This window comes from Zingiber officinale, chromosome 5B, assembly GCF_018446385.1.
Source record: "Zingiber officinale cultivar Zhangliang chromosome 5B, Zo_v1.1, whole genome shotgun sequence".
NCBI lineage: Eukaryota > Viridiplantae > Streptophyta > Magnoliopsida > Zingiberales > Zingiberaceae > Zingiber > Zingiber officinale.
The window spans coordinates 107745224-107772894 of record NC_055995.1 but is presented as its reverse complement, the minus strand read 5'-3'; the positions used below and the strand labels follow the sequence as shown (position 1 = coordinate 107772894).

Genomic DNA, 27671 nt, shown 5'->3' with positions numbered 1-27671 from the left:
TAATGAGATTATTGCACCACAATCCATTATGGCGAATGCTTCAACTTTGGTTTCCACAAAAAACTTTGCACCAAATCAACGTCAAAACAAACATCTTTGGTGTGAACACTACAACCGCCTAGGCCACACCAAGGATAAATGTTTAGGAAATATATGGGAAACTAGCAAATTGACAACCTCGGAAAAAGAATGAAGGTTGTGAATTTCATACTCAATCGAGCCAAGAAAAACCTGCTGTCTTCAATGTTTTTGCTCCCTTCACTAAAGAGCAGATTGAACAATGTTATTAATTCTTCAATCAAATGACTCTCAATGCGTCTTCTAGCTCTAATGTTGGCTCATGCTCCATGTCTCAAGCCGGTAAACCGGTAAAACTCAATTTATCCTTTCTTAACCATTCAACGATCCCTTGGATCACTAATTCTGGGGCTTCTAACTATATGACAAATGACTTGAGTATTTTTCTTTTTTATCATCCCTATTTTCACCAAACTTTAGGATTGCTATTGGTTCATTAACTGTAGTTGTTGACATAGACGATATTCAATTACCTCAGCACATCATTCTGAAATCTATTTTTTATGTACTTGCTCTAAAATGCAATCTTATTTTTATCAGCAAAGTCACCCTTGATAATTAGTGTTTTGCTAAATTTTTACCTGTGTCTATCATTTTTAGGACCAACTATCGGGGAAGACAATTGTAGTGCTAGAATTCATGAAGGTCTTTACTACTTCGAAGATAAAAATAGTCGGTCTTTGGCGTCTCATGTTGCCTTTTCTGGTTCTAGTGACAGGGAAATAATGTCTTGGCATTATCGTCTTGGCCATCCTAGTTTTGGTTATTTAATGTGTGTGTTCCCATCATTGTTTGCTAATAAAGATCCTTTGTCTTTCAATTGTGAAGTGTGCCAACTAGCCAAGTATACTTGCATCCATTTCTCTCCTAAATGATATAGACTGTCTACTCCTTTTTCATTAATTCATAGTGATATTTGGGGTCCTCACAAATTCACATCTCTCATGGAAAAAAGGTTTATCTCATTTATTGATGATCATACACGAGTTACTTGGGTTTACCTTCTTAAGGATAAATCTCAGACTAACATCTTCAAAATCTTCCATAAAATGATCCAAATCCAATTCCAAACAAATATCCAAATTCTTAGAACCGACAATGACAAAGAATATTTCAATGTCATTAGAGGTGACTATTTAGTGGAGAATAGAATTGTCCATCAAAGCTCATGTGTCGATACTTGATAACAAAATAGAGTTTCTGAACAAAATAATCGTCATTTGTTGGAGGTTGCCTGTGCTCTCATGTTCACTATGCATGTTCCAAAATATTTATGGGTGATGCAATCCTTACAGCCATGTATCTTATCAATCGTCTCCCTAGTCGCTCCATAAAATTTGTCACACCATTATCTCTTCTCACCCAAACATATTCACAAATTCTCGTCTTCAATAATCTACCTTTGAAGACATTTGGATGTATGACCTTTGTGTATATCCATGCCTATAAGTGCAACAAACTTGACTCTCAAGCCTTTAAAACTGTCTTTGTCGGGTATTCTCCTACTCAAAAAGGTTATCGATATTATTGTCTACATACAAAGAAGACATGTTACTTGTGATGCCATCTTTTTTTTTAAGGTACCCCATATTTCGCTCACACTTCACTTCAAGAAGGGAAGGATGATAAAGTTTTAAAGTTAGTGGAAGAGGAGAACCAAAGTTCAAAACTGCACGACCGTGTCATACCACACGACCATAGTGATGATGATCATAATCTCTAGAGTCCGACATGGCCTGCCCGTTCTACACCACACAGCCATGGTGATGATGATCATAACCTTTAGAGTCCAACTGAGGAACTCTCTCAAAGGATGATGAAGATACCCTTCCTGTCCTTAGTGTTAATCTGGATACCACACGTCCATCCATGTCTGATCCTATCCACCTCAGTCCTCAAATTAATGAAATAGGGGGAGTATCGAGTTGAAAACTGGATATCCTGGTTTATTCAAGGAAAAAAACTTCTCAAGCTAATGAAGAAATTGTGAGTTCTAGTCATAGCTAAGAAGATGAACCGATGATAGAAATCCTATAATGAGAGGTACATTTCTCGATCTTGATATACCGATTGCATTCAGGAAGGGTATCTACCAAATATCCCATTTTGAACTTTATCGCCTATGCTAATTTATCCTCCTCATTTCGTGCTTTCTCTTCAAAATTATGTAGTGAATTGATTCACAGATTTGTCATGGAAGCACTAGCTATTCCTGAGTGGAAGATTGCTGTTCTTGAAGAAATGCATACTCTTAAATAGAATAATATATGGAATTTGGTGGAATTACCACAAGGGAAATGTGCTCTTGATTGCAAATGAGTTTTCATGATTAAGTACAAGGTTAATGGTTCAATTGAAAGACAGCTCGTATGGTGGCCGGAGGTTTTACTCAAACCTATGAGATTGATTACACCGAGACATTTTCTCTTGTTGCCAAACTTAATATTGTCACAATTCTTCTACAATTGGTAGCTAATTTAGATTGTCCATTATATCAACTTGATATAAAAAATACCTTTCTTAATGGAGAGCTTGAGGAGGAGGTTTATATGAATCAACCTCTAAGATTTAGAGAAAATTTGGATGGTAAAACTATTTTCAAGCTCAACGAATCTCTCTATGGTTTAAAACAGTTATCTCATGCCTGGTTGGATTGATTCTCCAAGATAGTCAAGAATTTTGGATATATTCAGGGACAAGTAGATAATACACTATTTGTGAATCATTCTGATAGAGAAAAGATGACCATTCTTATAGTGTATATTGATGATAACATCATCACTGGAAATGACAATCAAGAATTGGAAGAAATCAAGAAAATGATGGTACGAGAATTTGAAATCAAACATCATGGAACACAGAGATATTTCTTGGGGATGGAGATTACTCAAAACAAAAAAGGTATTTCGGTCTTTCAAAGGAAATACACTTTAGATATGTTAAAGGAAATTGACATGATGGGATGTAAGCTAAGTAACATGCCAATTGAACTAGGGAATAAGAGAACAATGCTTAAAGGTAACCCGGTTGACAAAGACAATTATCAACGTTTTGTTGGAAAACTCATCTATCTCTCACATACATACCCAGATATTGCCTTTGTAGTTAGCCTAGTAAGTTAATATATACACTCACTATGTCAAGGTCATATGAATGTTGTATACAAAATCGTGAGATATCTGAAACAAACTCTTGAGAAAGGCTTGTTCTTTGCAAAAACTGAAGATAGAAGAGTGTGCTTACACTGATGCAGATTGGGCAGGATTAATTAATGATAGAAAGTCAACTTATGGGTATTACACGATAGTATGGGGAATTTAGTGACATGACATATCAAAAAACAATTTGTGGTTGCAAGAAGTAGTGTTGAAGTTGAATATAAAACTAGACTCATGGAATTTGTGAAGTCATTCGGATTAAAAGAGTGATGAAAGTCTTAAAAATTGAGTTTGAAGATATTATGCTACTCCATTGTGACAATAAGTCAGCTATTAGCTTACAATCCAGTTCGTCACGACGGGACAAAACATGTAGAGGTGAATCGTCATTTCATTAGAGGAAAGGTGGATGAAGGCATTATCAATATTGAATATATTCCTACATCTCACCAACTAGCTGATCTTCTTACTAAAGGATTATCTGAACAAGCTCATAAGTCTCTTGAAGGCAAGAGTCTCATCAATATTTATAGTCAAGCTTGAGGGGGAGTATAGAAAATTATCAAATCTTTCCTTGTGGAAAGTTAATCAAATCATGGGTGAAAAAGAATATAATCAATGATATTGATTTAATTGAGAATAATTTATTTTTTGTTAGAATATTTTTTCCTTCTTTTAATTAATCTTTCCTTATTTTATTAATTCCTATTGTATAAAAGTTCTTTGGTTCATGAATAAAATTATGTGAGAATTTTTCCAATGCTCTATCCCTGGGCATCTCAAAATTGTGTTTCGTGATTAACATTAATTCAAAACTAGTTCTAAAGAATACCTCTGTTTTGTGCTTTCACATGGAAAATTCTTCTTCAAACATTGGGGGATGAATGCTTGTTCTGGCATCCCTTTTGATGCTTTTCCTGACAATTAGTGTGTAAAAAAGCGAACTTAGCTTTGATGCTTTTTGGCATCGAATTATCTCATGTTAAGCTTTATCATCCCTTGAATGCACTAAACCGCCAGCTCACTCAATCTATCCTTCATGCTTCGCTTATGTAGTCTGCCTCAACCATCTCCCCATTTAGCTTCTTGTCCTCGGATACACTGAGCCCTTAGCTTTCTTCCTATGACATCCTTTACACTCTATTTACGTAGTGTGCTATTCAGGCACAATTATACTCTTAACGCTCATTGTCTCGCATGATGTCCCATACTATCCTTCTTCGATCTTCACAAAGCTTGAGCCATTGGGCAATCATGACCTTGGTCGGGCCAAGTTGTTTCCATGTGTAAATTCACCAAGTCCCTGCATAATCATTCACATATTAAATCACAAAATAAGGTTTACCTTAAACTCTTTGCCCAAACATCAAAATCCAAGGTTGTACCGAACTATTGGGGTCAATTGAACTAATATGAATGAGTAAAAGAAAACTACCCAGGCTGATTGCACCAATATGAATGAGTAATGGTTGAGTAGATAGTCAACCGTTGAGACGATGACATCTCATAGGATTATTTGATAGACACCCTTCAAATTCTTCATGCTGAATATGGCGTATCCTTATCATTTGATTTAATGCCTTTTGTGTCTAATCTAAATATCCACTACTTCATCTATGTGTTGAAACTCTTTCAACATTGAAGCTTTTTGTGTCATAAGCTATTCGAGCTACTCTTCTTTGGAGTTCAACTGACCAAGTCTATCTCATTGTCTGCAAGTGCAAATTCTTGCTTATGCCACATTGGTAGTCATCTGATCTGAGTTCCCCTTAATTGTGTCTCCTGGTTATTTATAGTTTTCAACATGTCTTCCTTTCAATGATTGTCATCTAACTTCTTTTTTTGTAGTGGTCTCTTACCCTTGTTCTTGTCAATCATGTTGACGTAAGTACCAAACTCGTTCCTTTCATCCTTATCCCTTGTTAATAGTCATTGCCTCACCTCATGAGTTATAGCACTGTAAATTTGACTTTTATGGAATTATATCCCCAATGCCATTAGAGTTAGATGTTTAATGGGTATGCAGAAAATATTTGTTGTAGTTGCTTAGTGTAGATCACTCACCTCTGTTACTCTTTGCTGCTTCCTTAATCTATTGATGCCATGGGTCTTCAGGGTTGAGAATAAATAGCTGTCATGTGAGCTTTCATTCTATTGCTCTGTCTAGCCGGAATTAACAGATACCCTAAAGGTAACTTTAAGATTTCTACTGCTGTCCCTAATATATCATTTCCAATTGGATATACATTCATTGGTTTCTACAAGTATTCTCCCTACTTACCCATTGATGGGCTAGGATATTAAACCCAAATGCAGTGGATGAAACATAGGCCAATAAGGAATGTATGCCAAGGTTAAGTATCATTTTGTGTAAAAGTTTTGGTCTCCAGCCCAAAATGATCCTTTTAAGTTCCATCTCACACTCAGACATGATTCAAATTGTGCTGAACTGCTGATATCAAGTTAAATGAATTTTAATTCTATAGTCAGCTTACATTTAAATAGAAGTATGAGTGGTGGGAAGTTATATCTCAGCCATTTTGGGATAGTACTGATCGACACAGGCCCTATCTCAGGTACCATTGAATTGTGTCAGCACAGGTGACAACATTTATTCATGTTAGCATAATATTGATATTAGTTGGTGTCTAGAATGACAGATTTCGATGGCCTTGTCAACTAACACCCATTGACACTTGAAACCACGACCCTTACACTAGAATTGGATTGCTATACTTCCCTCATTCATCTTCTTATTCATTGTTATACTTCCCTTGTTCATCTTCCTGTCCATTGTTATACTTCCCTCATTATTTTCTTCTTTATGCCTACATGTCTTATTTTTATTTAGTTTTTTTTTTTGCCTCTCAAGAGGTTAATATTCTTCAACAACCTTTTTGGATGGACTTACAGCTGTTCTGTAGATGCTCTGATAATGGGACAAAATCTACAGGTTAAATTTCTGTAACCTGAGTTTAGAGAACCTTGCTATCATATGAAATAACCAGATCTGGTTTTCTTTGGCCTTGTAATCACCCTACCTCCTGAGCCTTTTGATTTATAGTTTCATATCATCTTTTTTACCGTGGGTATCCTAACCAGGTCAATGAGCTCAGTAGAAATTTGGAAATATTAGTGTAAACTGCCTCTCTCCTTAATACAAGATAATAAGAACTTCCTTGTCTAGTTGAAGCCAAATAAAGGGGAATGTGTGATTCTCCCAACAACCACCTTTTTGATGCACTTTGTTCATGGAATCGAATTGACACGGAATGAGTTATTTCGAAGGAATAATTGGACCAAGAACATGTAGTCCATACTTTGATTTATGGAATGGAATAAATGGGTTATTCAAGTTATGCTTAATTTTTTGGAATATCTAAGTATTTGACAATGAATAGTCTACACAATAGTAAAATATCCCAGCAAATAATATTTCATCCAACTTGCTCAATATGCAAGAACACTTGGTTCATTGTGTTTGCTCAGTTCATTAGATCTATTAATCCATCCGCCTAACTCGCCAATTCCCTTTGACCTACTTGACTTGTTTGGTTCCTTGACCTATTGGTTCATTTATTTTCCTAATTTGTCTGGCATAGCTAACCACTAATTGGGTCCCAGATGTTTAACACATTCTATCAAAGATTGCTAGGCCTTCCAGTCTGCTTGGCCTGTTTTGTTAATCCTTTGTTCATCCACCTAGGCCACTTGGCCCATCGATCAATTTAGGTCGGCTATACCTATCAGCTTATTCGATTTTATAGGGTGTGCCCATCTAATGTGTCCATTTTAATTTGATACACCTTGTTTGCTCCACCTTATTAATAGTTGGCTGACCTTCTCTATCCACCTCGGCAGTCTACTGGTCCATCTGATTTGCTAGCTTGATCCTAGCTTAACCTTTCCTCTCATTTGGTTCACTTTTCCCACTTAGCTTGTTGAGTTTGCTTGACTTGGCTCACTGGACTCATTTGGGTTGGTCGACCCACTTGGATGCTTGTCCTATTCATCCTTATTATGGTCACAAGTGTCTCTAAGATTACTGGATGTGATTATTCATCTAAATAAATACAATGTGTCTAGAATGCAAAATAATCTCCCGTCACAAATGAACATGATGGAATCTCAGTCTCGCTTAGTAGAATAGCACAAACACAAAGAAAACCAAACACAATTAATGTGGCTCACTATAAGCCTATTTCTTCGAGGCAATCCAAGCCTATATAATATGAGAATAAGGCAGCGCCATTGCTAAAATATTTGAACAAATTCCATAAAAAGGCAACACCATTCCTTTAAATATTTTAGCAATTGTGCTGCCTTATTTTGTAGGGATTTATTTCCTAGATTGGATTGTAATTAATTCATACTTATTACCATCCCTAATTTTAAAAGATTTATCTTTGTATATAAGGAGGATCATCCTATTAATGGAAAAAAAAAATACAATTTCTGTCAAACTACAGATACATATAGCAGATTGTTGGAGTTTGCTTTCAATACTTTTTTCCTTCAAATATTTTAGCAATGGCGCCCCTCCGATATTGATCTGTCCATTGCTTTTTGTAAAGGTATTTGTTCTTGCACTACCCATCCTTTGTCTAACCATATCTCGTTTAATTACCCGGGTCTTGCTTTCTGCGCTTTTGCTGTCTCTCTCATCTACAGAAGTTCCGACTTTCTACTTTGAGGCTTATCAATACTTTGCTTGGTGGACTGCAATGGATGAAGAAATGTCCGGTCTTATCTCTCGTGGTACCTAGGAGCTAGTAACTGCACCACTGTCCATTGTTATTGTTGTCTGTCGTTGGGTGCTTACTCTGAAGTATAGAGTTGATAGTGCTATTGATTGATACGAAGCTCGTTGGGTGTCAAAGGATTTATACAAACTTATGGTGCTGATATTTTAAGACGTTCTTTCCTATCGTCCATCTAAATTCTATTAGAATTATGTTCTCCTTGGCTGTCAATCAATCTTGGCCAATGTTTCAGCTAGATGTGAAAAATACATTCCTTTATGGCAATTTGTACGAAACCATTTTTAGAGCAATCTCTAGGGTATGCTGCTCAGGGGAGAATGCTTTTATGGTTGCAGATTTAAAAAGACTATTTATGATCTTAAACAAAGCTGCAGAGCTTGGTTTGATAAATTTCTTAATATAATCAAAGTTGTTAGCTTCAGACAGTGCAAATATGATCATTCTATATTTGTACGACATAACACAAATGAGATTATCATTCTTATTGTTTATGTTGATGACATCCTAATATCTAGCAGTGATATACGTGAGATTGACGAAACTCAAAAGTGTTTCCAACAACATTTTGTTACTAAGGATATAAGACGTCCTAAGTATTTCTTAGGAATTGAAATTACTCATAATAAGTTTGCAGTTTCATTATACCAACGAAAGTATGTTACAAATTTACTCAAACGAAACTGGATTGCTTGGAACGAAGTTGGTTGATACTCTTGATATCAATCCAAGTGTTTGGGATGATACTAGGAAATTCTTTGAGGATAAAACAAAATATAGATGACAAACTCAGTTACTTAATAGTAACGAGACTTGAGATCTCCTTTGCAGTGGGAATCGCCAGTTGTTTTATGGATAAGCCTAAACAAGTTCACTGGGATGCTACAATCAGGATTCTTAAGTACTGTTAAAAAGAAAACAAATGTCGTGTATTGGATACCACGAGTTAGGCTTTTTATAAGAAAGAAGATGTATACCACATAATTACAGAAATACCCCTATATATATTTACATATTCTAACACTCCCCCTCAAGCTGGAGAATATAGATCATATGTATCAAGCTTGTTACATATGTAGTCAATTCGGGGACCTCTCAGTGACTTAGTGAATATATCTGCTAGCTGATCATGTGAGTTGACAAAAATAGTAGATATTTTTCCAGATATGACTTTCTCTCTGACAAAATGACAGTCAACTTCAATATACTTTGTCCTCTTATGGAAGACTGAATTTGAGGCAATATGCATGGCGGCCTGGTTGTCACATATGAGTGATATTTGTGTAACCTCTCCAAACCTTAGTTCCTGAAGCAACTGTTTTAGCCATATAAGTTCTTGATTGGCTATTGCCATAGCTCGATATTCTGCCTCTGCACTGGATCTTGCCACAACATTTTACTTTTTTGCTTTTCCCAGAAACTAGGTTACCTCCGACAAATATATAAAATCCAGAAGTAGATCTTCTATTAGAGGTAGATCCTGCCCAATCTGCATCAGAATACCCCACAATTCGAGTATGTTCTTTGTCTTCATATAGAAGACCCTTTCCTGGTGCACCCTTGATATATTGAATAATGTGAGTCATGACATCCCAATGTTCTTTGCACGGAGAATTGAGAAACTGACTTACTACACTTACTGCAAATGAGATATCCGGACGAGTGACAGTAAGGTAGCTTAGTTTCCCTACTAATCACATGTACCGTTCAGGATCTGAAAGAGGCTCCTCCTGATTTGGCAGGAGCTTGACATTAGGATCCATGGGATTGTCGACCGTCTTTGAGTTTAACATTCCTATCCATTGCATACTTCCTTTGAGATATGATGATCCTAGACTGTGCTACTTCTATCCCTAGGAAATATTTGAGTTTGCCGAGATCCTTTGTCTGGAAATATTTAAAAAGATGTTGTTTCACTTGTGAAATCCCGAGATGATCACTATATGTGATGACAATATCATCAACATAAACCACTACGTAGATGCAACCAGTAGATGAGTGACGATAAAAGACAGAATGATCAGCCTCGCTCTGAGTCATGCCAAATTGTTGAATTACAGTACTAAATCTACTGAACCATGCTCTAGGTGACTGCTTGAGGCCATATAAAGATTTCCGCAAGTGACATACAAGACCAGAAGACCCCCCAGCAACAAAACATGGAGGTTGCTCCATGTAGACTTCCTCGAGTAGGTCACCATGTAAGAATGCATTTTTAATGTCCAACTGATAAAGGGCCAATGACGAATTGCAGCAATGGACAGGAATAGATGCACAGAAGACATCTTGGCAACAGGAGAAAAAATGTTCCCATAATCCAATCCAAATACTTGAGTATAGCCTTTAGCGACGAGACGAGCCTTAAGCCGATCAACCGTGCCGTCTATACCAACTTTCACCTTAAACGCACATCGACAACCAACCACTGACTTCCCAAGTGGTAGAGAAACGAGGTTCCAAGTCCTACTGCTCTGTAAGACACTCATTTCATCAAGCATGGCTTCTTTCCATCCTGGATGGGCAGAGGCATCACCTGCAGTCTTTGGAAGAGAAACAGACGACAAGGAAGAAAGACAAGAATAATAGGAAGGAGAAAGACGATGATAACTCAAAGAAACATAATGAGGAGAAGGATTATGAGTGGAACGCATACCTTTTCGAAGTGCAATGGGAATATCAGATTCAGGAGACAGGACCAGAGGAAGATGTGAAGGACTTGGCTCCAAAGATGTGTCTTCGGCAGTGTCATTGCAGGGCGGAGGCAAAATAGGACGAGGACGATGCTGATAAACCTGCAAAGGAGGAGACAAGGCTGGAGCTGATAGAGATTCTTTCAGAGGACAAAAGATAGTCATTGGTGTAGTTGGAGAAGGAGAAAACTCGGATGGAGATGCATGAGGCCCAAAAAATGGGACCGAATTAAAGAACGTGACATCAGCAGAGATAATGTACCAACGGAGAGTAGGGGAATAACACTTGTACTTTTTCTGAGACCGTTGATACCCAAGGAAGACACACTTATGAGACCTGGGAGAGAGTTTGTCAATGCCAGGATCAAGAGCATGAGCAAAACATATAGAACCAGAGACCCTAGGTGGTAAAGGATGAAGAGACTGATGAGGATAAAGTACATGATGAGGTATTTTACCCTGGAGAGTCGAGGAAGACATGCGATTGATGGGATAACATACAGTAAGTACGACGTCACCTCAAAACTGATGAGGAACATAAGAATGAAGAAGGAAGAGTCCGGGTGGTCTCGAGGAGATGACGATTCTTGCGTTCTGCAATCCCATTTTGTTGAGGGGTACGAGGGCAAGACGTGCGATGCAACACACCATGAGATGCCAAGAAGGTACTGAACTGAGCAGATAAATACTCGCGCACATTGTTACTTTGCAAAGTTCGAAGGGAAGTACCAAATTGAGTTTTTATTTCATAAAAAAAAGTTTCAAAAATAGAAAACAGTTCTGAACGATCTTTCATCAGATATAACCATGTATAATGGGAAAAATCGTCTATAAAAGTAACAAAATACTTTGACCCCAATGTAGAAGAAACACGACTCAGACTCCAAACATTAAAATGAACCAAAGCAAAAGGAGACGTAGCCCGACTTTCAATGCGAGGAGAAAAAGAACTACGAACATGCTTACCTAACTGACACGACTCACAAGACAAAGACTCTAAGTGAGAAAGACTAGGATATAATTGTTTCAACTTATCAAGACTTGGATGTCCCAACTGAGCATGGATAAGAAGTGGAGATGTCGCCGCCGAACCAACAAGAGAGAGCTGTTGAAGCCAATATAGGCCATGAGACTCACATCCGAAGCCAATCATCCTCCCCATACTTCAGTCCTGTAAGGAAACAAACGTTTTAGTATAAGAAATGACACAATCAAGAGACCGAGTAAGTCTTATTGACAATAAATTAAAGGGAGCTCCAGGAATATAAAGAACATTATGAATGGAAAGAGACAGAGAAGGATGAACAATACCAATACCCTGGGACTGAGTTTAGGAACCATTGACCATGGTGATTATTGGTAAATAACCGGAAGTAGTGAGAGAAGAAAATAGGGATTTTATTATCAATGATATGATCGGTGGCCCCAGAATCAGAAGAGCGAGATATGCCAGCAAAGGAATTACCAGCGTGTGCAACGGTAGCAGTGGAATCAGAAGTCTGACGATCCTCAAACCATTTCAGAAAGTCATTATAGGAAGGTAGTGGGGTCGGCTCTAGCGTTAACTGTGAAGCAGAAGCTGAAGAAGCAACAGAACTCTGAACGATCTGAGCAGCGCGAGGAGGTCAACCATGTAGACTCCAACACTTATCAATCATGTGTCTCGGTCGGTGGTAATGATCACACCAAGGATGTCCTTTGCCACCCTTGCGAGGTGGAGGTCTGTTGTTATGTCGAAAAACCAAAGTTGACGAGTCAACAGGAACGGAAGGAGGCATCGTCAAGACTTTGGCCGGGACACAGAGGAGAGTCGCCCACGTATTGTCCATGGTAGCTTCTGTGGGGCTGCCCAGGATGTGATCATGAACATAAGAATAATCTGTGGGCAAATCATATAAAGCTAGAGACATAAAAAATTTCTTCTGATTTTTAAGCTCTTCTACAGGAGTGGCTGCAGGCGGTAGCAGTTCATTGAAGTCACAAAGAAGGCTAGAGACTGAACCTAGATAAGTTGGCATTGAATCCTTAATCTGATGGGCACTCAGGATGATCATGAGATTTTCACAAACTTGATAGAGTCGTCGAGAGGTGTTTGTAAAGAGTTGTGGAGCCTGTGTCCAAATAGCTTTGCAGGTTTTGTAAGTACGGAAGACATTCCTAAGAGATGGATGGATGGTGGCTCGGCACAACTGAGCGTCAACCTTCTTCCATAGAGGACGATCGACGATTTAAACATCTTCTTCAGTTTGAGTGAGATGTGTCTCATAACCCTGTCCAACAAGCCAAAGCTCAATGTGAGAGGCCCAAGAGACGTAATTCTTACCATCCAACTGTTCGGAAGAAAGGGGTGCAATGATGTGGTTGGTAAAGATTGAGATATCCGACTTTGGGACGCCGAATGTAGCCATTGATCAGTTTGGAAAGAACTGCGAAGAAAGACTGAGGACAATCGGTTCGCTTGTGTCGACGAAGAAGCAGCACTAGCGATTAGCGCTCGTGATGGCAGTGGATATGGGTTTGAGGGACTGCGATCGAATGAGGACAAGAGATGCGAGGATGAACCCTAATCCGATGGGTTGTATCCGCCTTTCAGAAGCTCTACCCCCAGAGATCCACCAGCGAGGAGCAGGGATCTGGTGTCCTTGAGTAAACTGGCGGCGCCGAGGCAAGCCTCGAGCTTAGCCCTTGCCGCGGACGGAAGCTTCGGGTCTAATCCCATGGGGACGAAGCGCTTGGTTGCCTTGCACCCCTTGACGATGGCCTTGGAAGCGCGGAGGAGCACGAGGAATCCCCGGAGGCGAAACCTCCGAGGAGGAAGAGGGCGACGGGAGCGCGAGATGAAGCAGGTTGCGTAGACGCGGTTGGACGCGGAGGAGCGACTTGGGCGATGGGGAGGAGCAGCGCTGCAGATGAGCGTCGGTCGGTCCGCGCGATGGAGTAGCGCCGCAGACGCGGGATCAGGGATGGGAGGATGATGCAGAAAAATTAGGATTTTCTTAGGAAATTAGGGTTTGCTTTAACTTGGCTCTGATACCATGTTAAAAAGAAAAGAAACCTCGTGTATTAGATAGCACGAGTTAGACTTTTCAGAGGAAAGATGTATACCACATAATTACATAAATACCACTATATATATTTACATATTCTAACAAGTATATCAAGAAATCTTCAAGGAAAAGCTTGTCACTTATGAGAAATGGACACCTAAAGATTGAAGCCTATTCTTGTAACACCCCACCCTCCTCACTACTAGTTTGTGAGGGTGGAGCGCTACTGGACTACTAACTATACTTATTTAGAGTTGTCCACATGTGATTATCAATACATAAAACTCTCTAGACATGCAATTAGTGACAGCGGAAACATGAATAACTTATCTCTACATTCTACTCCAGCATATATACCAACTAAAACATATCAATCTTTGTATACATGCTAAAAACATATCTATTAATCTGAACATGCATGAAACAATGATACAACTCAAATCATGAAACTATTGTACATAGCAATTAATAGGAAGAGTTCTAAAACAATAAAATATTCAATGCAAATCTAATAACATGAAAGAAAATAGTTCTAACATACTGAATACAAAATCTTAATGAATTTTAAAACTAAGTCCCAAGGCTTCTATAGTCCAGACATCACACATCCATCTGCACCTCCTTGTCGCCTTCTTTCGCTATAACTTCTCCTTTCATTTATCTGCAGTAAGAGGAAATGCAACTATAAGTAAAATTGCTTAGTAAGCGCTATCTAACTCACAAAACTCGAATATGCATGTGAATAAGAATAAATCTAAAACTGAATGCTTTAAAGGAAATACTACACATGCTCATCTGATAATAGAGGAATCAAATATACTGAAATGCTAAATATGTAAAGCTGCTCATGCTCATCTAACAACATGCTAGCATAAAAGAAAACTAAACTTGCTGAATTTTAAAATTATGTGAAGCTTATTCTACTTGTTTAAAAACTTATACTTTTATACTTTAAAAATAATAATTTTTTCTTTCTTGGGCCCAGGCTTAGTACCAAATGCGCGCTCCCTAATAGAAACTGAAGTATCGAGCCACTAGTCCTATGAGGGTAAAGACCTTGGTCTTACCAGGGCCGAGACCTCAGAAACGGACACTTGGATTTGTTTAACGACAACCTCAGAAGTCGGGTACTAACCTTCTCAAGTAAAATACTTATACTTGTTAATACTTTTAATAAAAGAATGTCTTATACTAATCTGCACTAAAATGCTTATTAACACTGCACTGAAATACTCAATAAAACTGCACTAAAAAAACTTAACAAAATTGCACGGAAATGCTTAATAATACTGCACTGAGATGGTTAACAAAACTGCACAAGGATACTTAATAAAATGCACTGAGATGCTTAATAAAAACTGCACTGAGATGCTCTATAAAAACTATGACAAACTATACTGAATACTTCAATCTAAAATTGCAATGCTAAACAATTGAGAAACTGCAATTGCTAAACAATTGAAATACTGCAACACTAAACATATCTAAAACTGCCATGCTAAACAATTGAGAAATTGCAATTGCTAAACAATTGAAATACTGCAACACTAAACATATCTAAAACTGCCATGCTAAACAATTGAGAAATTGCAATTGCTAAACAATTGAAATACTGCAACACTAAACATATCTAAAACTGCATCTAATCTTCCTGTTCAATGCCACGGCAAGAGAACCCAAAAGGGAATTGCTACTGTAAAGAAATTGCTACTGCAAACTTAACCTTCAGTCCACAGCAAAGAACCAAAAACAATTTCTACTGTAAACAATTGCTACTGTAAACCCAAACCATAATTGCTCTTCACGCTATGTGCCATGGCAACAAAGGAAAAAACAGAAAATTTGCTAGCTTCCATACAACTCGAACATGCTCATCAAGTCACATACCACAAATCCAATTCAACCAACTAAAATACTAAATTCAAGCCTGAAGAAACAAAAAAACTCAGGCTAACAACGAATCTGCTTCTTTCCTTTGAGATTCACGGCAGCAACAATTAAAATAAAAAATCTTTGCAACATGCTTCGAATTCAAGAAGAGCAAAGGTCCGGAACTACTCCTACTGCAGGTGAGAAGCACTTACCTTGGCGTTCTTGGACTTACAACCGAAGAAAGGCAGCTAGGGCTTCGGGAAAACTCAAGCTCTCGGCCTCTGCTTCGTGCTTACGGCTTCTCCTCAACGAGAGGATCACAACCGTGTAAAGAACCCACGAAATTAATCCCTCGCCGGCCGCCGGAGACGAACCCTAGGTTCGGCTTTGTTTTTGCTCGAGCAGATCGCCGTCGCACGCAGAAGAGGAGAGGAGAAGAAATTAGGTCACGACAAATTAATCCCTAAGTTCTCCCTTTATAATTCCAATATTCTGTTAACTATCTACCACATAAATATATTTCACTATCTTTTCTAAACAGCACGGCCCTGCTGGGTTCTTGGTCATCACGCTTCGCTTAAGTCTCGGTTCGGGTCGGAGGTCGCGGGTTCAAACCTCGGTCGAACCTCTTTTATACCTAATTATTTTCTGTTATTAACTACTACTTAAATTAATTTCACTCTTTCTTTAATCAGCACGACCCTGCTGGTTCCTGGTCAGCCGAGGCAACTTAAGGCTTTGCTTAACCGGAGGTCTCCGGCTCGAACCTCGGCTCAACCTCTTTATTTTTGCAACTTGTTTCTTTTGGTAGAAATACCAAACGAACTTCAAAAATTGCATAAAAATACTTTAAAAATTTCTAAAAATCTCTAGAATATTTCTAAAGCATTTCTAAATATTTTTGATTACTATCAGGACTCGAAATGAGGAAATTTGGGTTGTTACAATTTCCCATACCTCATAAAAAGTTTGTCCTCGAACTTAGAATAACTCCGGATATCTCTGTCTCATACTGTCCTTACGCTCCCAAGTAGTTTCCTCGCGCTTCTGATGCCAAATGACCTTCACTAGTGGTACTTCTTTTTTCCTTAGTCTCTTAATTTCTCGGTCCACTATTACCCATATCGCATCGTACTCATTAGTGGTTCTTGGAAGACCTGTTATAAAGTCCCTGGAGACCGTAGGTGCATTAGTCACACCAAATGGCATGACTACAAATTTGTAGTGTCCATATCTGGTCCTGGAAACTGTTCTCGGTGTAACACTTCCTTTCACTTTCAACTGATGGTACCCAGAGCGCAGGTCTATTTTAAAGAACACCGTTGCCCCCTTGAGCTGATCAAATAGATCATCTATTCTGGGAAGAGGGTACTTGTCTTTAACTGTTACTTTGTTCAGCGCTCTAAAATCTATGCCCAGAATGACATCGAAATCTTGCATCGTAAGGACTACTAGATCGACATATAACTCTCGATCTGAAATTCCGACTGGTACAGCCCGGAGTCACTAGTTGAACTCCACGACTTCCCCAGAAGGTAGAGCTGTTAAGAACTTAGAGTTCATGCTCTCTGTCGGTACCTGAAATTTTTTGGCAAAGGGTACTGATATAAAAGAATGGGTCGCCCCAGTATCAAATAGTGCAGTAGCTAAATGCTGAAAAATAACTACTTGACCTGTTACGACCGTGGAGGCACTAGCAGCTTTCTCTTTAGTGAGGGAGAAGACTCTGGCACTGGTTGGAACTGGTGGGGCTTCCAACCTCCCTTGACTGAGCTGGGGTCCGTCCAGAGTTGCAGGTATGTAATGTAACTGAGGCTTGTTCCCGTATGACTTTGCCTGTTGCTGAGGTGCCTTAAACTTGTTAGGGCACGCTTTAGCCAGATGTCCTTCTCGACCGCATGAATAACATCCAGTCACGCCCAAAAGACAGGCTCCTGGATGTAGTCTCCCACATTTAGGACAGGGAGGGAACTTGGCTTGCTCGTCTACTGGACCTCCCTTTTGGCTGTCTCCTGTATCCCATCATTTCCTTTTGTTATCCCTACCCTTCTAGTTCTGATTACTTGATTGGGGTTTCTGACCCCCTACTGTCTTGTCCTCTATCTTAGCTGGCTTGAGGAGTGGGGGGAATTGGCTGCCGATTAGCCATCAGATTGACGATCACTTGTTGCTGCTTTGCTACTTGTCTCTGAAGTTGAGCAATAACCTCAGAGAGATTAGGCTCAGTTGTTCTGGGCTCTTCGTTCTCCTGTGCTCGGTCCTCAGTACGAGCGATACGGGGACGTCCTCTTCTTGACATCTAGTTATGTAGAAAGAGAAAAACTGAAATCGTCTCTATTCTTCCTAGACATAAATATAAAAACATAGAAGAACCAAACAAGAACTTTTATCTCACCTTTGCACTTATAAGCAAATATTTCTAGGATTTCTCTGTACTACCAATAATAAGGAAAAACATACTAAATAAAAGAATTTTTTTAAAATACTTTCTTACTTGAAGACGGCAAGGATGGTGCTGATGTGTGATGCTGGAGAATAGGAACTGCTATGATACCAACTTGTAACACCCCACCCTACTCTCTACTAGTCTGTAGGATGAGACGTTACTGGACTATTAACTTTACTTAACTAATGTTGCTCACATGTAATTATCAGTACTTAAAACTCTCAAAAACTCAAAACATATAATAAGTAACAGCGGAAGACATAAATAACTTATCTCTACATTCTACTCCAGCATATATACCAACTAAAACATATCAATCTGTGTATACATGCTAAAAACATATCTATTAATCTGAACATGCATGCAACAATGATACTACAACTCAAATCATGAAACTATTGTACATAGCAATTAATAGGAAGAGTTCTAAAACAATAAAATATCCAATGCAAATCTAACAACATGAAAGAAAATAGTTCTAACATACTGAATACAAAATCTTAATGAATTTTAAAACTAAGTCCCAAGGCTTCTATAGTCCAGACATCACACATCCATCTGCACCACCTTGTCGCCTTCTTTCGCTATAACTTCTCCTTTCCTTTATCTGCAGTAAGAGGAAATGCAACTATAAGTAAAATTGCTTAGTAAGCGCTATCTAACTCACAAAACTCGAATATGCACGTGAATAAGAATAAATCTAAAACTGAATGCTTTAAAGGAAATACTACACATGCTCATCTGATAATAGAGGAATCAAACATACTGAAATGCTAAACATGTAAAGCTGCTCATGCTCATCTAACAACATGCTAGCATAAAAGAAAGCTAAACTTGCTGAATTTTAAAATTATGTGAAGCTTATTCTACTTGTTTAAAAACTTATACTTTTATACTTTAAAAATAATAATTTTTTCTTTCTTGGGCCCAGGCTTAGTACCAAATGCGCGCTCCCTAATAGAAACTGAGGTAGCGAGCGACTAGTCCTATGAGGGTAAAGACCTTGGTCTTACCAGGGCCGAGACCTCGGAAACGGACACTTGGATTTGTTTAACGACAACCTCGGAAGTCGGGTACTAGCCTTCTCAAGTAAAATACTTATACTTGTTAATACTTTTAATAAAAGAATGTCTTATACTAATCTGCACTAAAATGCTTATTAACACTGCACTGAAATACTCAATAAAACTGCACTAAAAAAACTTAACAAAATTGCACGGAAATGCTTAATAATACTGCACTGAGATGCTTAACAAAACTGCACTAGGATACTTAATAAAATGCACTGAGATGCTTAATAAAAATTGCACTGAGATGCTCTATAAAAACTATGACAAACTAAACTGAATACTTCAATCTAAAATTGCAATCCTAAACAATTGAGAAACTGCAATTGCTAAACAATTGAAATACTGCAACACTAAACATATCTAAAACTGCCATGCTAAACAATTGAGAAATTGCAATTGCTAAACAATTGAAATACTGCAACACTAAACATATCTAAAACTGCATCTAATCTTCCTGTTCAATGCCACGGCAAGAGAACCCAAAAGGGAATTGCTACTGTAAAGAAATTGCTACTGCAAACTTAACCTTCAGTCCACAGCAAAGAACCAAAAACAATTTCTACTGTAAACCCAAACCATAATCGCTCTTCGCGTTATGTGCCATGGCAACAGAGGAAAAAATAGAAAATTTGCTAACTTCCATTCAACCCGAACATGCTCATCAAGTCACATACCACAAATCCAATTCAACCAACTAAAATACTAAATTCAAGCTTGAAGAAACAAAAAAACTCAGGCTAACAACGAATCTGCTTCTTTCCTTTGAGATTCACAGCAGCAACAATTAAAATCAAAAATCTTTGCAACATGCTTCGAATTCAAGAAGAGCAAAGGTTCGGAACTACTCCTACTGCAGGTGAGAAGCACTTACCTTGGCGTTCTTGGACTTACAACCGAAGAAAGGCAGCTAGGGCTTCGGGAAGACTCAAGCTCTCGGCCTCTGCTTCGTGCTTACGACTTCTCCTCAACGAGAGGATCACAACCATGTAAAGAACCCATGAAATTAACCCCTCGTCGGCCGCCGGAGACGAACCCTAGGTTCGGCTCTGTTTTCGCTCGAGCAGATCACCGTCGCACGCAGAAGAGGAGAGGAGAAGAAATTAGTCACGGCAAATTAATCCCTAAGTTCTCCCTTTATAACTCCAATATTCTGTTAACTATCTACCACATAAATATATTTCGCTATCTTTTCTAAACAGCACGGCCCTGCTGGGTTCTTGGTCATCACGCTTCGCTTAAGTCTCGGTTCGGGTCGGAGGTCGCGGGTTCAAACCTCGGCCGAACCTCTTTTATACCTAATTATTTTCTGTTATTAACTACTACTTAAATTAATTTCACTCTTTCTTTAATCAGCACGGCCCTGCTGGTTCCTGGTCAGCCGAGACAACTTAAGGCTTTGCTTAACTGGAGGTCTCCGGTTCGAACCTCGGCTTAACCTCTTTATTTTTGCAACTTGTTTCTTTTGGTAAAAATACCAAACGAACTTCAAAAATTGCATAAAAATACTCTAAAAATTTCTAGAATATTTCTAAAGCATTTCTAAATATTTTTTATTACTATCAGGACTCGAAATGAGGAAATTTGGGTTGTTACAATTCTGATGTCAACTATGCTGGATCAAAGACCGACAGGCAGTCCACTTCTGGATATTGCACTTATGTAGTGGAAATCTAGTAACATTGTGAAGTAAGAAATAAACTACCATTACTAGGTCAACTGCCAAAGCTGAGTATAGAGCCATGACTCACCTGTAATTGAGATGTTATGGCTAAAGAATTTGTTTGAAGAATTAGGATTCATCTATAATGAACCATTGCCTATGTACTGTGATAATTAAGCGCTATTCACATTGCAATTAAGTCAGTTTTACATGAGAAGACTAAACATATTGAAGTTAACAGTCACTTTATTCGTGAGTGTGTAATGAGTCAGAAAATTACTACTCCATTCCAAGGTTTAAAATTTCGACCCGTACCAAGGTTTCAGTCTTGGACTGGAACGGTACAGTTTTGGCGTCGTATCGTGTTATGCCGATATAATTTTAGTATTTTTTAAATATAAAATATATTAATTAAAAAAATAAAATATTTAAAAAACAAACAAAATAAAAAATATAACAAATAATCTTTAAAAAAGGGAAAAGATATGAAAATAGATAAAAAAAGGGTAGCTCGGTGTACGAAGCTCTCGCCATGCAGGGTCCCGGGGAAAGATCCATTGTATGCAGCCTTAACCTGTTTTTTTTGCAAGAGATTGTTTTCAGGATTCGAACCCGTGACATTTTTTTAATATGAAAATAGATAAATAAATAAATAAAAATATTATTATAATTTTTAAATTAAAATAAATGAAATATAAAATTAATTAGATAATTTTATTAGGGTTTAATAAAGCCTCGATTATCTCCATCATATCTAGGAGTTGGTTAAAATAATTAACTTAAGTTTAATTTAAAAAAAAAAAATCTGAAATCTGATATCACTCGCAAGATCGCACAACTTTTACGTTGCTGCGGGGTTGCGTGACCCCTTAACAATGGCCGTGGGGATTGCGTGACTCCTCTGGTACGACCGTGGTGGTCGTGCTACCCCTTTGTAGCGGTCGCAGGGTCGCGTGACGACGGCAGCGGAAGGGTTATGAGACCCCTCCATTGCTGTTGCGGGGTCGAGCGACCCCTCCTCTGTGGCCATGACGTCGCGCAACACGTCGCAGCTGTCGTGAGTCTGGTGCCGGGTTGTGCCGGTGCCGATCGCAGTCGTCGGGCGGAACGAGATGTTTCATCCGTTTCGACCATCTCGGCACGACACTTTAAACCATGCTCCATTCACATCGTCGTCCAACAAAGTTGCTAACGCTTTCACTAAAGTATTAGGAGAAAAATAATTCTCCAAACTTTGTGATAAGCTGGATGTGATTGACATATATGTTCCAGCTTGAGGGAGAGTGTTGAATACAGTAGCTTAATTATTGGGATTGTGATTGATTAGCTTGATTGTGATTAACAATTGATATGCATAATTATAGGGAGTCTTATGTATATAAATACTGTTGTATTTGATAGAAAAGATAATCGAGATATATTTTTTTCTCTTCTACAGGTGTAATAAACATTTTGGCTAATCCTCTACCCACACCCTATATAAGGGAGCTCTTAATGCTTCCTAGACTCCTCTCCCAAATACCACTTGAGGAAAGCAAAAAAAACTCATATATAGTGTCTAATGTTCCTCCAACATTAAAAAACACTCATTTAGAAGAAAACGCTTTTCACTACAGGACTCTAGGTCTTTCACATCCTTCAAACTCACCCTACAACATCTCCTAGGTTTTGAAATACTTCTCTCATGAAATTTTCTATTGTAAAATTTTACCCGTCACAAATACAAACGTTATGGAAAATAAACCTTAAACTTAAGTTAAGGTTTGCATGGCACTATTGGCCAATTGGGCCCAACATTGGGTTGTTACTTCGTATTGAGACGAACCCAATACAACATTGATCTATCAAACTCATGTCTTTCTCTGTCTATTCCCCCCTTAATTTGTCTAGCTTACTAGGAATATGGATTTCTTGGAGAATGGAATAGTGTGAAATATAATTTTATTTGAATGGTGTAAAAGGTAACTATAAAGGGTAAGATGAATGATACTTTCATAAGAATTAGTATTTTATCAAAATTATAGTTTCATGGAAATTTATAAGATTTAAAATAACTAGTCCTCCTAATGGAACACATTATTCATGATTTGAGCAATATGGTGGTAAGTAATATTAGATATTCACATTTGCTTATTGACTTATTTACAAGTTACAATATGTGTATATGATGTCATTCAAATACATTGCTCTAACCTAGTAACAGTCACGCAAATGACATGTCTCTCTCTCTCTATATTATTATGCTGATTGGTCAATATGCTCATGCTTCATACCATGAACAGTAACCCAAGCGATTTATTCACGGACACCCAACTTTGACTTCCAAGGATCCATACTTATTGTCCCTGATTTGAGAAGGATAAAGCCCTTTGGCATTTGGTTAAATATACAGGTTAGCCTATTTTTAGCTTCGCTTATATTCATTTTACTTATCAAATATTTCTTGATATGAAAGATCCACAATAGGGATAATATCCACCTAACTTCTATGATGGTCTATTCCATATGCAGCATGATATATTCTACAGGCAGCACAATTTGAGCATGAGAAGCTATGTTCTTTCTGTGACAAAGCAGGTTGTTGTGAACTACTTGTCTTCACCAGAGTTGCTTTTTCTTAGTGGCATAGAACACAGATTTAGGAACACCACAACAAAGCTCATTTTCCGCTTTCTTGCTGAAGGCATAAGGGAACCGTCTACCAACCTGACATATGCCTCTCTCTTGACAAATCTCACATATATTAAGACCTTTGCTTCTGGAATACTTGTTCCGAAGAGTTACATTTGGCCAGTTACCGATGACAATTATCTAAGTCCTTATACACCTATTGTGGCTGATGCTCATAGTGCTGGGTTGGAGATTTATGCATCAGATTTTGCAAATGATAATCTTTTTAGCTACAACTATAGCTATGATCCATTGGCAGAATACCTCTCTTTTATTGACAACGGTTTCTTCTCAGTTGATGGTGTAGTGTCGGACTATCCAATCACTCCGTCTGAGGCAGTAGGCAAGTCCTTTTTTACTGGACAGAAAAATAAGCTGTTTTCTCATCTAAAATTACCATGGTTGCCTAAATATTTATGATGGAAGACCTATTTGTTACTTGATTTGCACAATCTTTATATAGCTGATTTCTTCTCCAGATTAGATAACTGATATAATTTATCATTTGAGTGCTTATTTATGCAACTAAAGGTGTATTTTGTTTGTTGCTTTTGCATCAGTTCTGTTATCTAGAAGTAGATTACCATTTTGGATTAACTGTTAAGAGTTTCAATGTGTAATTAAATAGCTGCATTGCATCAGTTGCAATTATGTAAGGCCATTCATTTACATTGTAGATAGATACAAATTCAACTATCAATTCCATTTGATCGAGCCTTCTGAATGACCAAATGTTCCTTTCCAAGGAATACTGAAATTGTTTGTGAACTGTGAGACAGAATTGAGTGTCACAGGATATTATATTTAAGTTCATAGAAAAAAGAGGATAAAATTTGCAACTCAGCTAGCCTTTTATCCAACTGAACATTTAGCCTTCTTGCTAATAAATAGTTCACAATCCTAATATATAGTTAGGTTGCAATTACTATGGACTCCTTATTTGACATCTAGAAAGTTGCACAAAATTTGACATCTATGAAAATTGATTTGAATATTATATATGGATACTATATGATATGTTAATGTGCCAAAAGTTGATGAAGTGGGATAGGATGGAGATTATGGAAATAAGAGTATTATATAATTTTAATTGTTGTCAGGAAAATTATTCATTAGATAAAGTCCCCATCTACCTATATATAGATGATACTAAGGAATAAGAAATATTACAAATACATCCCTACAATTCATGTATTTACTTATGAGCATACAAACATATAAATATTTTGTAAAACTTCAACTTGTTACAAATCAATTTAACAATTTGGTTAGCAAATCTGCTATCTCACAAATAAGGTGATAATGTTATTAAATTGTACTCTCTTTAACAAAGCAATAGTTTTTATAGTTTTTTCTATATGTTCGGTTATGATTGTGTATAATCGACTAGATGGGGGTCATGAATAGACAATGCTCAATTATTAATATGCTTTGAACAAATTCAAGTTTAAATTTGAGCTAACTACATGTGTGATGATTATAGTATTAGAATTGTAGCAGAAATAAAATATGAAAGAAAGCAATACGTCTTAGTAAGAATATTTAATGTTCTTCAAAATACGCCCCAGCCTACAACACTTCTGGAATTTATTGCCCTACCACAAATCCACTATTGCCCTCTTGAAAAAAAGCCAGAGTAAGTATCTAAAAGTCTAGGTTCACAACCTCTAAGATAACACCTTGAAGATTTCACAAGCTTTCCCTTATATTGACCTTAATTGGAATTTATTTCAACAAATAATCTTCACCTCTTCTTAAAGATGAAAAATGAAAGAATAGAGAAGAAGCAAATTACCAAAGGCTTGAGATGTTAAAGCCTTCAACTTGTTTCATGCATTTTGAATTGCTTTAGGCACTTAATCTTGATGAGCACATGAGTTTTACATATAATCTTTCTGTATGTTCGTGGTGCCAAAAAACACTCTAAGAGCTTATGTACCCTTGGTTCTAAGGTTCACTTTAAAAGGCTAAAAATAATGCCTTAATCAACTGAACTGTACATATGAATATTGGAAACCTAATGTTACATGTTTAATTATCTAAAAATAGTCATTCAATTGACTACACCATTGTTAGCCAATTAATAAGATCATCCAGTTGACTAACCTTAAACAAAGCAACTTTATTCATATGTATGGATTGGATTTCTCTAATTTAGTTGGCTTAGTTTTATTCGTTGACCAAGCCTTTGGTCAATCAAATAAATTTGTTTGGTGACCCAACTTAGGTTTAACCAAGTTCAAGGGTGAGTTGAGGTATCGTCTTGGTTTTTCTCCCTTTAACACTTGATGATCAACCCCTAAGCCCCCATGGGTTATATTTGTTAATGCAATCGTGCTCCAAGTGGTGTGGTGCAATTTCGAGTTTTGATATTTGGGCAAAACGTTTAAGTTAGGGTTTTTGTTGTATTTAATGTGTGTTTGAGTGTCTAGGAATTTGTAAGAACACACATAGAGATTGGAGAGCTTATGGTTCACCAAGGTTGAGCATAAGGATGTTAGCTTGGCATGGCTAAAGTGGTATGCATAGTGGCTTGGTGGTTCAAAGACATCAGAGAAAGTTGGTATTGGATATCTGAGGGACCGTAAGACCAGGATCACTTAGGTCGTGTTGGAGCAACTCTAGAGTGACTACCTGATGTGACTAGGTTGGTAGCTTAATGGCTTGAGGTTGGCATAGTTCTGAGAAGGTTGTATGAGGCAAACTGAGGATTGCTAGACAAGATGCATTGAGGTAATGAGGACATCAAGCAAGGGAGGTAGATTAGGTAGGTGAAGGAGTGAAGGATGTCATGTGGAAGAGTCGAGAGCTTGTGTGCATTCGAGGAACTAGTTGAACGTGCGATATGGAAGATGACATTGTTAGAAGGGGCGAGGGTGAATAGTGCACTTACAATTCAAACGTCTAGTTTTCTATAATTACATACTTAGCAAGGACATGCATGTTAGTATATAAAATAGTCGAACATAAAAACAAGCATACCAAGATGAACACCATGATTTATTTGGTTCACAACCCCAGTATGCTGTGCCCAAGACCTATACACACGGTGTTCCATATGTATTCCGGGTGCTTGGATTCAGTTCTGGTCACCTTGATCCAATTGCAATCACCGACAGTTCTCAAATAGGTCGACTTCAAACCTGTTCAAAGATAAACATATGCATAGGTCGATTAGATCCATTTTGGTTGCTCGAAACCAGTTCCAGTCACCCGAAACTGTGACTCAAGTTGACTATGATGAGTTCGCCTAAGTTGAGTTCTATGCTTCGTCCCAAATATAGTCTTCCTTCTGATTTCTCATCCCTTGGATGCACCGAGCCTTCAACTCACTACTCGTGTGCCCTTTTCGCTTCATCGGTATAGTCCTCTACCAAACCTCTTGTCTCTCGGATACATCGAGCCTGTTGATTCACTTTGTGTATCATTCTTCTCGTATGCTTGTTGCTTCTGCTCAAAGTACAACTCTCTCTGATACTCCTTGTTCTTTTAGTTCTTAGGGTATTCCATTCCATCTTTCATCATACTGCATTGAACCCTAAGTCATCGAGTGCTCTTGTATGTTCTCCTAAGTCCTTGCACACTTAGATATACATATTAGATACCAAAGCAGGCTTAATTTAAATTTGTTCGTCCAAATATCAAAATTGTGGTTAACACTACTTAGGGTTCCAACGATCTCCCCTCAACCGTTTCGGGTACTAACACTAGTAACATGACAAGAGATGGCTGAAAGGCGAAGTCAAGCTGCAATTATAAGACTTTTGTGAGCTATGAGGGTTGAGCAACTTGTATGTAATGGGGCAGGGTAGAACTCAACGTAATGAACTTGACCTAAGAGGTGGTCATAATCATGATTACTAGTTGATTGGTATTAGAGATAAGTTCACTTGTGGATGGGAAATCTAATATCTCAAAGTGCTTCGGGGTTTAGGATTTGACCAATCGATTAATGGACTAATAAACTAGTTAGTCGAGGAAATAAAATATTTCTATTCGTGGCCCAATCAATTGAAGTTGATTGCTAGTTGACTAATAGTTGAGATGGAAAGTAGATAGGTGACAACAGTCAAATTGAGCAAAGAAATTGACTGATGGTACAAACCACTCGACTGATTGATGGCAGTGAATCAAATTACAATAAAGGATTTTAAAGGCAATAAAAAGAGGACTTCGAGGAGGCTTCAAGGTTAGCGAAATAATATTGGTTAAACCTATTA

General features: G+C 37.9%; 1 protein-coding gene across 1 annotated transcript in view; it reads left to right on the top strand.

The window, feature by feature from the left end:
• LOC121985296 (glycerophosphodiester phosphodiesterase GDPDL4-like) overlaps nucleotides 1-27671 on the top strand; it is a 78410-nt gene that overhangs the window by 12792 nt on the left and 37947 nt on the right. Inside the window, exons 3-4 of the mRNA XM_042538659.1 lie at nucleotides 23064-23173; nucleotides 23293-23794. Of these exons, the coding sequence (XP_042394593.1) occupies nucleotides 23064-23173; nucleotides 23293-23794 (612 nt within the window). The remainder of the gene's footprint in view (nucleotides 1-23063; nucleotides 23174-23292; nucleotides 23795-27671) is intronic.